We start from the raw sequence: 12,790 nt of genomic DNA, 5'->3' as shown, positions 1-12,790 counted from the left end.
TTTATGGCTAATATTAGGGATTTCAAGCCCCTTCTAGATGATGCTCAATGTGCTGCATTTTTACCTTGAGTTCTTTTTGCAGCTTTAACACCCCCTCTAGCGATGAGGTAAGCTTTACAAAGTCTGCTGCTTTGAAGTTCTTCATCTATCCTCCGAATATTTACCTGAAAGGAAACAGAAGCGGTTACAAAACTTCTACACTTGTTCAGAGTAGTAGAAGCTGTTGGTCTTGTGATAGATGTAGGACCCAGAGTTGGACCTTAAAGGGACCCTGTCATCAGGAGCCTTTTTCTGGCTTCCCCTTGTCCCCATTGAGAATAGTGTGCACATTGCAGAAGAGCTTATGGCAAAACTGTCTTTTTCCGATGTAAAGAAAAGTTAGATGAAAGTTTACCCGTGTCCCATGGGAGTGGCCAGGGAGAAACGCCCCCCCAATTGGGAAACTGCTCCGTCATGAGTCTATTTCAGATTTAAAAAGACCCCATCTTTCCTACTATTTGAAATTAACGCATGAAGGAGTTTCCCGAGTCTAGGGGGAGGACTACTCCTCACTTCCATGCGACACTGCTCTGCAGAGAGAAAGGTAAACTAATCTAAATTTTCTTTTTATTATAAAAGCGCTTTGGCAATGTGTACACTATTCTCTATGGGGAAGGCAGAAAAAGGGCTTATGATGACAGGTTCCCTTTAAACTACTGGACTTTTATAAGAGTGTTTATGTACCACAAATGGCCAAAATGGGAGTTACCCTTTAAAGGGGTTTTTCATCATAACAATATTGATAGTTTATCATAAAATAGAACACCAATAGAAGATCAGTGCGGGTCCAACAACAACAGAACGGAGCCAGGAGTCCGGTTTCCATTCTCTGTGCAGTGTCTGGTCCCATTCAAGAAAACAGGAGAACTCCAAATTTAAAATCAGAGGTTGCCAATATGTTTATACTCATCAGCTTTATGTGCCCCCACAACACCTTTTCAACAGTTTTTTTCAGAAAGTTTGGGGACCCAAACCCCCGTATTAAAAGGCTGTGCTGGAAACGTAGTCCCCCTTCGAAGTTGATGAGTCAGAACCATTTATAGCTGTATGTGCAGTGCACTAGTACAATACTGCGCAGCCTCATTGTATATCATCACTAGGCCGCCATGGCCTGGGAGGACTGTTAGGGCATATTCACATTATACTAGTGTCACACAGAAACTTCTCACAATTCATTGTGTTTTTATAAACTAAATCCGCACATAAGTGGATATTTTAGTGCAGCATTGGTGCCAGTGTGAACATGGCCTTATTACAAGTAGACGCATGTCTGCTCCCCACTGGGGAGTGATGGGAAACGCTGACAGTGCAGGGGGTCAGTGATGTCACTGTGGGATCATACACTGCGTACCCCCACCCCCATACGGTGTACGGGACGCAGCACGGGACATGTAGGCGCCGGTCCCGGCAGCGCTGACAGTTACACAGCAGCCGCCATAAACCGTACAGGCTCCGGACCCACACTCCCAGGCACAGCCCAGCCCCCGCCGCCCTCCACTACAGCCATACCGGTGTGCGCTCAGCAGGCCCCGCTCTCCGCACTATCTCCTCCGTATACACTTCCAGATCCCGCCTGCACTATTTTCAAATCTCGCTCCAGAGCCAACCAGCGCGACTCCGGGGCAGGACGTCATCATCTGCGGCCAGCCCCGGGGCATACCGGGAATTGTAGTTTCTAGGACCCGCTCTGTCTACTAGCATTAAGGGTATTATTTAGAGGAACTGTTCAAAGTTTTTGCCGCCGATGTGATGATTCATTGCATTCTGCAATGTGTGTTGTTCACATAGCCTGAACTTAGTAGGTAAAATCTCCTCACCTTATAGGAAAGAAACCTTATAGACCTTTATTTTTAACCCCTTAACGACCAGGCCACTTTTCAACTTCCTGACACGGCCCATTGTTTCAAATGTGAAATGTGTCACTATAAGTGGATACAAATCTTGAACACTTTAACCCCTTAGTAACCAAGATAATTTGTGCCGTTATGACCAAGTCCTATTTTTTAAGACTGCCATTTGTCACCGTTGCAATAATATCTAGCGCGCTTTAACTGGTTCAATTGGTTATGAGAATGTTTTTTCATGACATGTTGTACTTCAAGTTAGTGGGAAATTTCCATTTATATATTTAGAATTTATTTATGCAAAAAAAAAATTTATTTTCAAAATTCAAAATGTCCAGTTTTTCAAACAGTTAGTCCTACTATCCAGATTAGTTACTAATTAAAGGAAATCTACCACTTCATACCAATGTATTTTGAAGCAAACATACCTTGAGAATGTTCTAGCTACACTGATCTCTGAGCTGAGTGGTTTTACTGCAAAAACAAATATAACATTCAGGATCCTGGGAAAGCTGGATTGCCTTCAACTTGAATATATACACGAGCTTCCTGAACTGTCCAGACAGGACTAATCAACCTCAGACGGATCACTCAGCAGCTGGGGGATGGGGCAGTGTTTGATTACTTCTGCCTGTCAGGCACAACACAATGATTACATCATTCTCTGGAGCAGCGCATAGTATATGTGAGAGGAGAAGCACTGGAGCCATACATAATAAAATTTTTGAATTAATTATTTTAGGGACCATTTTAAATCTATTTTTGGATTAATAGAAACCCCCCAACAAATAACCCCATAACGTTACAACTCAAACTGTTCAAAACAGCACAGAGCAAGCATATTTTACAGAAATTAAAACAGAATGAAGGTTTTATTTGAAATTTTCTGATTTCGTTATTAATATGTTCATTTAACCATAACATTTGACCACTGAACAAAAGTAGAAAAAGCATCTAAAATATATTGTGCAGTTTCATCTGAGTAACATTTTTTTGAAAACACATCAGTTTTTGACCGGTTTTACCAATTATCTTAATTAAAACGGTTCACAAACGGATGCTCAAAAACAGCTGATTGCATATGCGATTCTCGGCAACCAGACCCTGGTGTCTTGTATTGTCTAAATGCAAGACACCGAGAGGCTGGTTACCAATCACACTTCACGCCTATGGGATCAGCCGTGGTCCCCCGCGTGTGCTTTGACTCTGTTTCAAAACAAGTCAAAGCGCAATCATGTGACCCAATGTTCCAGTTTGCATTTTTACAGTGACTGAAACTCTCTGGCAGCAGGACATAGGAAGTAGCAAGAGAAGTTGGTCATTCCAGTTTTGTGATTACTAGAATATTGCATCTTTATAGCATCACAATCTCATTGAAGTCCCCCGAGAAGGCTGATCACCCTCGAAAGACAATTGCCAGAGAGGAGTGGATAACACAGAGAATCTCCATGGGGAATTGCTCACCAGATTGAAGTTTGAGATCATTTGGACTGAAAGCCTACTCTTCAGTGATCAAACATCTCATTAGCAGAAAGGCTAGACTTATCTTTGCTGTGGAGCATGTTGTGTTGACAGAGGAGAAGTGGTCCACAGTTCATTTTAGTGATGAAAGAAAGTTTAATTCTTGAACCCAAAGTGTGCAAATGAGTCAGTGAAAGGTGGTTGAGGAAGTGTCAAGGTGGGCAATGTTTTCCGCAGCAGCTGTTGGACCTCTCATACAGCTAATGAAAGAATGAATGCAAGTGTATATCCGAACCTTTTTCAACATGTGTTCTTCACTCGATCAGCCAACAAATTTCATGCAGGACAATGTCTCCAGCCACACAGCAAAAAAAGCTAAAGCAGTTCCTTCCGGTAGAAGAGTGGACCAGAGCAGTGCAAGAGACCAGTGATGTCTTGTGGCTGCAGATGTGCTGAAGTCATTCAAAGCGAAGGCCTGTGCACTTTCTACTTATGCAACCTTCAGAAAATGTACTTAGAATCTGTTGCTGTGCAAGTTATGCTGTTCTCGAATTATGATGATTACATTTTTTGCTAAATAATTAAAGGCTTACCGTATATACTCGTGTATAAGCCGAGTTTTTCAGCAGCGCTCTCCCCCTCCTCCTCTCCCCGGCACTGCCGTGTGCTATGATACGGCGGGCAACGGCAGTGTGAATGTAGCCTAAACCGGCAGAGACGCATCCATGCGATGCGCCGGCTGGTAGAACGCATGGATGCGTCGCTGCCTGCTGTTACAGCAAAGAGAAGTCAAAATGAGGAGTCACAGGGACAAGTGCGTATGGACCGCCCAAGGGTGAGTAGGTAAGTTTGTTTTGTTATGTGCTTGGCAAACTGCGGGCTGGCCGGCTGTTTACTACATGGGGGCCGGCGGGCTGTATACATACTACAGGGGGCTTGCTGGCTATATACTGGGAGGCTGTGACTAATGCATTTACCACCCTCCGCTTACACTCGACTCAATAGGTTTTCCCAGTTTTTGGTGGTAAAATTGGGGGTCTCGGATTATACTCAGGTCAGTTTATACTTGAGTATATATGGTATATACTTTGGTAATTTAGTAAAAGACTTTTCCAGTGATACAAAAAAAATCCATCAAATGTTGATCAATGGAGATCATATTATTTCTGAAAAAATCTAGAGATCATACATTTGTTCTTGTGTGTGTGTGTGTGTATATATATCGTATATACTAGATTATAAGACAAGATTTTTTCAGAAAAAAAAAAAAAAGTCAATGCTCACCTTTAGGACACTGCCTGCAAGTCTTTTCTTCCATCCGCCGGCAGCAAATGCGTGCGACGGGCAGGGGGCTGGCTGGCCATAGACTTGGGGCAGGGGGCTGGCTGGCCATAGACTGGGGGGGGGGGGGATGTGTCCCTAGGATTAAACTCTAGTCAATAGGTTTACCTAGTTTTTTTGTGGTAAAATTAGGAGCCTCGACTTATATGTGACCATATACGGTGTATGTGTGTGTAATATAATAAATATATATATTATATTTATTACACACTAGCTTTACACTACCTTATAACAGTTTGGAATAGTCTTCCATAGCTGCTCTTTGTTGTATTGAGTGACATTACACTTTAATAAGAATGGCATTGATAGAAGTTGAAATTACGTTTATGTAAATCATATAAACACAGTTTATCTCAGTAGATCATAGACATTGGGAATGGAAATAAAGATAATAAATTCCAAGGCAAATAAAAAAGTGATTGAATCGCCTTTTCATGTCCTCACTGCTATCATTCAGGGCTATGAGTGGTCCCTTTCAGTATTCATTCGGCCTTTGTGGATTACTGTTCTAACCTATGTATCTCAAATTCCACATCCACAATTGCTTTCCCAAATCTGGAGCAGGATCAAAGTCATTTTGTGGATAATCCAATTATTTGGAATAAATTATGACTGTTATTAAATCGTTTCCTAGTGGTTAGACTACTGGTATTGATAGGCTGCCAATAGAGCGCGATGTACATTCCACCGAGGATCTGGCCCCGATCTCATTACAAATCAGGACGTCTTTGAGAAGGGTGCACTCCCGTCTTTTGTGAAATAAGAGAACAAGGTTATTGCTGCTACTTGTGAAGAATCTACAGTTTTCAAATGTATTAATAGACCTTAGTCTGGATTAGACATTAAGCAGAATTTCTGGTGGTTGCCAGGAAGATTGATGTGGCATCCAGAAGATTTTTTTTTTTTCTTGCTTAAAAGAAACCCAGTGCAGTTTTATTTTTTTTTAAATGGGTATTAGATTAGGGCTACAAAATGACATTGCATCCATTGATTTTTAATGAGATACCAAGGACCCACCCATTACACATTATATAAGGTCCACCCGACAATCATTGGTTCAATCCCTCTACCTGTCATCATGGTGTCTTACCTCCTTGTTACAGGGAATGTGCAGCTACATTCCAACTAATCCAATCCTCTATTCTGATGGCAGCAATCAGCGGGTCCCATACACATTATGGTCGTCCAAAATTGGAAGAATAGGCCATTTATTATCTACTATGTTTGGAGGCCAGAAGTTGTTTACTGTGTAGACTTTTTCTTAACAAATCTAAAATACTTTGGTGCCATAATCAGAGGTCACCATGTAGGCCTAGCCTTCTGTCCAATGCCATCATGTGATGTGTGACACAGCACCAACTTTCTGAAAGGGTTTTGCCAGGAATTACTATTGGCAGATTACTATTCACAGCGCTCAGTTATACCCAGTAGTTGCATAGAGTATGTTTAAGTGGAATATTGGCCAGGTAACAGACCGGTTTGCCTCCTGTGTGTCCACTTAGAAAACACTGCATATGTTTGTATCCGTTGAAATACATGGGGCAGTGCGCTAACAGTTGAAACAATACATACACTTGTATGCATGTAGCCTAAGGCCCCTTCCACACTAGCGAGTGTGATGCGATGAACTCGCATCACACTCGCAACGCAAGCTGCCGGGAACGCACGGCCCGAACGCTGCACCGCGGGAGTGAACTCAGCATGTCAGTTCACTCCCGCGGTGCAGCGTTCGGGCCGTGCGTTCCCGGCAGCTTGCGTTGCGAGTGTGATGCGAGTTCATCGCATCACACTCGCTAGTGTGGAAGGGGCCTAAGGCCTCTTACACACAATCGTGTGCAGTCTCTGGATACAGGCCGTACGCCTAGCCTCCCCCACCGACTACACACCTTGCAACAGACAGAAGTTCTTTCATTAGATCAAAATATAATGCAAGAACTGCTTGTCTGCCAGCCCTGCAGTCCGCCCATCTGACATGAAGCCTTTTCATTAGATTTTGATATAACCCAAGGACTTCCATCCTCCGTGCATTACGTGGGGGCAGGCTGACATACAGTGAGATAAGGGGGTCCCCCATTCTAGTGAAGGTCCCAGTGGTCACATCCTTCCCTCCCAATAAACGTGTCATAGCCTTGGAACAACCGTTAGGCCTCATTCACATGGCTGTCTGGGGGGATGTATATGTGTCCACAAATTTGCGGCAGCATACACATTCCCATAGACAGCAATGGCAGCCCGGCGGCGGTACATCCTCGCCGTACACAGGGAAAAGATAGAGCATGTCTATCGTGTGGCGCTCTTTTCTATGGAGGGATCACCTCCATAGATTATTCCGAGAGCAGCTTATACTTGAAAGGAGATTTTCTTAACCAGAGACCACCCATTTTATTTCTCATGTTAATAAAAATTTTAGCAGGAGTTCAGTAACTGGGTACATATGTCTATTCAAAAATCTTTTCAAAAAGTGCAATTTCATACTCAAAATATCTTCAGTTTTATGAAAGGAAACTAGATACTTCTTCCACATACAGTACAACCAGCGGCTGACCCCTGCACTCAGCCCAATCTGGACCATCTGTTGAAGACCAGAGACATAGTTACCTTTACATAAAATAAACTGACTGGAAGGCTCGTGTTCGGTCCGAAAACCACTTTTCTTTTTGCAGTGAACCACAGACTTCCCCTTCTACAGAAAAGAAAACACTTTTAAGAAGTGAATATTTTTCCACTTACATTTCTTCAGGATTACACTTTCAATATAGAAAGTGTAATCCGACGATAGCGAAGAAAGGCCGAGAAATGGACATAAACAGAAGACGCTGTGTGAAGACCCTTCAAAAAAGTAACCCATGGGAGACTACCAGCACCCCATAAAGTAAAAGCAGCATTTAACAGGGCACTTTATAAGCTTTCCAGACATACCATTTTTGCAATGCACCCATTTTCTCTTTCCAAAGCTTCTTTTGACAGGTGATGTAGATTATTATTAAATTGTTGTGTAATTGAAGCAATAAAAAACATGCTAATGGCCCCACCATTCCCTGAGTGGACAAACACATTGGGGGACATTTACATAAAGTGTCGGTGTCTGCATTGGCTTTGTTACCGACCTGCTCTCGGTAAGAAGACACACATTTAATATTGTGGAGCTGTGCAGATAAATTTCTGGCGCCGAGACCATTTTCTGTCCCTGGGACCAAAATCTGTCCTAAGCACCAGAAATGTGTCCAACAGTCTGAGAACAGGCAACAGTGCAATAGCATTGTTTTGTGTCCCTGCTAGACCAAATTTCTTTTGGTCTACTTTACGCCAGTTTATAGTGCCCAAAAATGGCTGTGACACATTTATTGGGGGACATTTACTATGGTGTTTCCGCCAGTTTTGTGGTGCTTTCACCGCATCTTCTGCTCTCCTACCTATTTATTTCCGTCTGCTCCGACTCTTTTATGAAAAGGGGCGTGGCTTTGGCGGAGTGGAAACTCAGACACAATTAATATGTGTCACAGCCATTTTTGGGCACTATAAACTGCCGTAAAGTAGACCAAAAGAAATTTGGTCTAGCAGGGACACAAATCAGTGCTATTGCACTGTTGCCTGTTCTCTGACTGTTGGCCACATTTCTGGTTCTTGGGACAGATTTTGGTCCCAGGGACAGAAAATGGTCTCGGCGCCAGAAATTTATCTGCACAGCTCCACAATATTAAATGTGTGTCTTCTTACCGAGAGCAGGTTGGTAACAAAGCCAATGCAGACACCGACACTTTATGTAAATGTCCCCCATTGTGTCTGAGTTTCCACTCCGCCCGAGCCACGCCCCTTTTCGGAGAAGAGTCGGAGCAGGCGGAAAAAGTCACTTTTTCTGGCGCTGGCTTATTTTTTACGTGTTGAGTTGTCCTTTCAATTGGTACCATTTTGGCGCACATAACTTTTTAGAACATTTTTGTGAAGAGATTTAATGAAAATTTTACATTTTTGGCGAGTTTTTCATGTTTTGTTTTTACAGCGTTCACCAAGCGGGCCCAATAATGTTTGAGTTATTGTACGGACTGTTACGGACGCAGCGATACCAAATATGAAGGGTTTTTTTTGGCGATTTTGTGTTTTCTTTACTTTATTACATGTGTATAGGGAATGTTTGTGTTTAGGGGACTCTGACTTTATTTAATTAATTCTTTATATTAAAAAATGTTTTTATCTAATGTTTTTAACTGTTTTATTCACTTTTACAGGTTAGCTTGAACAAGCTATTCTTCAGATGGCACCAGGAAGCAGATCGCGGAGCCCCGGGCACTGGCAGTCCCGGGGCTGCGATCAGAACCACGGAAGTTTGACGTAATACTACTGCATTTTGCGGGAATGCACCTCCCGCGATGCAGTACTATTACGTCAAATGTCGGGAAGGGGTTAAAAACAATAGCGGCACAAACTAAAATTTTTGCTGTTCAAACCAGCACAAACGTAGCACAAAAGTTTGATACTACTTTTGTTTGATTCGGTTAATGTGGGAGGGCTGGTTGACCTTTTAAAACTTTACAAATTAGTCAATATTTTCAGAACAAAAGCAGCACAAACGTAGCAGAATTGATTGGCACCAGGTTTGTTTGATTTGGGTAATGTGGGAACTTTTATTAATATCTTAAAAACGATACCGGCACAAATGAATATTTCTGCTGCACAAACATTTGACACCAACTTCACTCAGGTGGGTGCTACAGCTCGTAGGTTATAATAGCAATAGGCAAAACAGTCGTACATGGGAGAAAAAAAAATATCATCGAGAGGGATGTTTTAAATTTAATATGTATATTTTAAGTTCTACAGTCTAAAGAAGGAGAACAGGAAGGGGCCTCAGTAAGCTTCTTTTCTACCAAATTCTCTGCATGCCTATGATGGGGTAAATCCGATTTTTCCTATGTACATAAATCTTGTGTAATCACAGGCATATGCTGCTGATATGTGGTCCATCCACAGCATATGCGGATGGACTACTATTTTAGTGTCCAAAATAGTACATCGTTGTTGTGCATGGCAACAATAAATACAACTGATGGTTTTTACTCAACTCAATACAAAACTCTGGGCAGTCAGGCTTCACTGTAATGACGTCAGGGTGTACTACTCCAACTTCACTTAACGGAAACCTACCATTTGATTTCATGCATTATGGAGCAAACATACCTTGAGAATGCTGTAACTACACTGATGCAGAAACATATCTTGTTTAATCCCTGTACTGAGTGGTTTTGCTGAAAAAAAAAACCACAATTATAAAATTATGATAATAAGGCTCTGTTGCTTTTGTTCCTGGCTCCACGTTTTTCCTTTCACATTCGTTATGCACTGCACCAGAGGATGATGCAATCACTGTTCTACCTACCAGGCAGAATAATTGCTGCACTATCCCCGAGCTGCTGTGAATGAGTCATGCAGCTAAGGTTGATTAGCCCTGTCTTGGCTGTTCAGAGAGCTCCATGTAATGCGGATATAGTTTTCCCAAGGTCCTGAATTTTAGAATAGTTTTTTCAGCAAAACCCCTCAGCACAGGGATTAAAAAAAGATATGATCCTGCATCATCTGCGACAGCAGTCTCAAGGTATGTTTGCTTCATAATATATATATCAAATGGTAGATTTTCTTTAACCCCTCAACGACCTGGCCCTTTTTAGTTTTTTCACTTCCATTTTTCACTCCCCACCTTCAAAAATCTACAACTTTTTTTATTTTTCCACATAAAGAGCTCTGTGATGGCTTATTTTTTGCGTAACAAATTGCACTTCATAGTGATGGTATTTAATATTCCATGTCGTGTACTGGGAAGCGGGGAAAAAATTCCAAATGCAGTGAAAATGGTGAAAAAACGCATTTGCAACATTTTCTTGTGGGCTTGGATTTTACAGCTTTCACTGTGCGCCCCAAATGACATGTCTACTTTATTCTTTGGTTTGGTGCAATCATGGGGATACCAAATAGGTTTTATAATGTTTTTATACATTTACAAAAATTAAAACCTCCACATTTTGCCATCTTCTGGCGCCAATAACTTTTTCATACTTTGGTGTACGGAGCTGTGGATGGTGTCATTTTTTTGCAACTTTTGATGGCGTTTTCATTGCTATCATTTTTAAGACTGTGCGACCTTTTTATTACTTTTTATTGATTTTTAAAACATTTTTCAAAATGGGACTTTGGGCGCTATTTTCCGTTACAGGGTAAAATGCAGTGAAAAACAGTTATTATATTTTGATTGATGGGGCATTTTTGGACGCGGAGATACCTAAAGTGTTTATGATTTTTACTGTTTATTAATATTTATATCAGTTCTAGGGAAAGCGGAGTGATTAGAATTTTTATTTATTTATTTTTTTTTTTCAAACAACAAAGTCCAAAGGTGGTGATTACACATCCGAAAGAACGTCCAAACATTGGAGGGTCACGGACAGCCTTATAGGGTCATGGCATTCAGACCAGGTGCACTCTTTATTCATGAGTGGTGCTCAACCGAGGAGTGGAATGTTCACACATATGGAAAAATACAAAAGATGGCGGCACTCACCCAAAAAAGAGAATCTTCTTTATTCAAAGCGGTACATAGGAAAGGGAGGTGCTGCACGCTAAAAACTCCGGCAACGGACCGTTTCGCGCACTCCTGCACTTTGTCTGGCAGTCTTTTTTTATTTTTACTATTTTTCAGACTTCCTAGGGTACTTTAACTCTAGGTTGTCTGATCGATCCTATCATATACTGCCATACTAGAGTTTGAGTGAATTTTCCTCCTCACTCATTACAATGTGCTGATAGCAGACTCTTTATGATCCCTCTAGTTCTGTGGGGTGACAGTGTGGTTAGGTTATCAGGGCACGGGTTTATCTACACTTTTATTTAGCTTCTGAACATTCACTAGTATCTGACACAGAGATGAGACATCAGAGATGAGAGATTCTTAGATCAATGAGATGCATATAAACACAATGACATTCTCAGCTCTGCTCCCTCACCTAATCAATAAAACACAGGAAGTGCCTGTGTCTGAGCTGGTCTGGTCTACAGTGCGGAGGGACAGGAGGCAGAAAGCAGTGTAGCTGTGAAAACAAAAAGCTATTCATGAGAAGAATACGCCCAGTCAGAAGATATATGGTCATATCCAGGAACAACTAAAATTGTAAACACCAGAACGGATAGAAAACAGGTTGTAATTATATCTGTGAAACGTTGTATTTTTGTTAACAGTGAATTAGATAATATGTTAGATTTTTTTTATCCCACGTATATTTAATAATCTACATGGGAATACCCCTTCAGTATTGTGCAGGTGTCAGGAGCACCAGAGTTGGGTCCAATGATATATTTGCCACGGATAGTGATGTAACTGAGATTTGGGGCACTAAACCACAAGACCATACGTGGCATTTAGTTCCTTTGGCGTCTCAAATTGCCCTGACAGGTTCCCTTTAGGATCCAGCATTATACTGTTCACTAGCAATATTCCATTGTGTAGCTTAGGCTAGCCATTCACATCAGTCGTGTGTGCCCTACATTTAAACAGCCAGAACAACGAAGAAACCAGAAGAACATTGCTGTAGGCAAACAAATCATTTCCAGGATAGGATGTGTCAGATGCTGCTCTGCTTATCCCACTGACTGCCGTTTACTTGTGTCACCCTCTAATGTGCAGTCAGATGTGTACACAGTATTTTGAGAATAAATAAGCGACTGTGCTGGATATTGCAGTGCAAACAATGGTGAATGACATTCTGCTCCGTCACATACTGGAACATGTGTTCTGCCGGCTACACCCAACTCACAGGGACGACATCAGCGCCTGATCCCGGAATGCAGCACATGACCAGACATATTGAATAAGCCCTTTAAGAAATAAGCATCAAGCCATTCATTAGGCAATAATGTTACTTCTAACCTCCAATTCGCTGTGCATGTCTGCAGCCCTGGAAGACATTATATTATCGTATAGTGAGTAATCTGTGGAGCCTGATTCCACTGATCGAGCATTTTGAGATAGATTAGTGATGCCTGATAAGCTAATGCACATACTACACTATTAAGTAAGGATAGGCCATCAATACATACCAAGACGCACCTTACACCATTTT

The 12,790-nt window shown here is 41.7% G+C and overlaps 1 protein-coding gene across 1 annotated transcript in view; it reads right to left on the bottom strand.

Annotated features, from left to right (window-relative positions):
- ESPL1 (extra spindle pole bodies like 1, separase) overlaps positions 1–1,707 on the bottom strand; it is a 28,092-nt gene extending 26,385 nt beyond the window's left edge. Inside the window, exons 1-2 of the mRNA XM_072134617.1 lie at positions 1,549–1,707; positions 65–164 (exon numbers count right to left, since the gene is read on the bottom strand). Coding sequence (XP_071990718.1) covers positions 65–145 — 81 coding nt within the window. The 5' untranslated portion in view covers positions 146–164; positions 1,549–1,707. The remainder of the gene's footprint in view (positions 1–64; positions 165–1,548) is intronic.
- Between the last annotated feature and the right edge of the window lie 11,083 nt (positions 1,708–12,790).

Source organism: Engystomops pustulosus, chromosome 2 (genome assembly GCF_040894005.1).
Source record: "Engystomops pustulosus chromosome 2, aEngPut4.maternal, whole genome shotgun sequence".
NCBI classification, from domain to species: domain Eukaryota; kingdom Metazoa; phylum Chordata; class Amphibia; order Anura; family Leptodactylidae; genus Engystomops; species Engystomops pustulosus.
The sequence above is the reverse complement of the archived record's forward strand: the minus strand, read 5'-3'. Positions and strand labels throughout refer to the sequence as shown.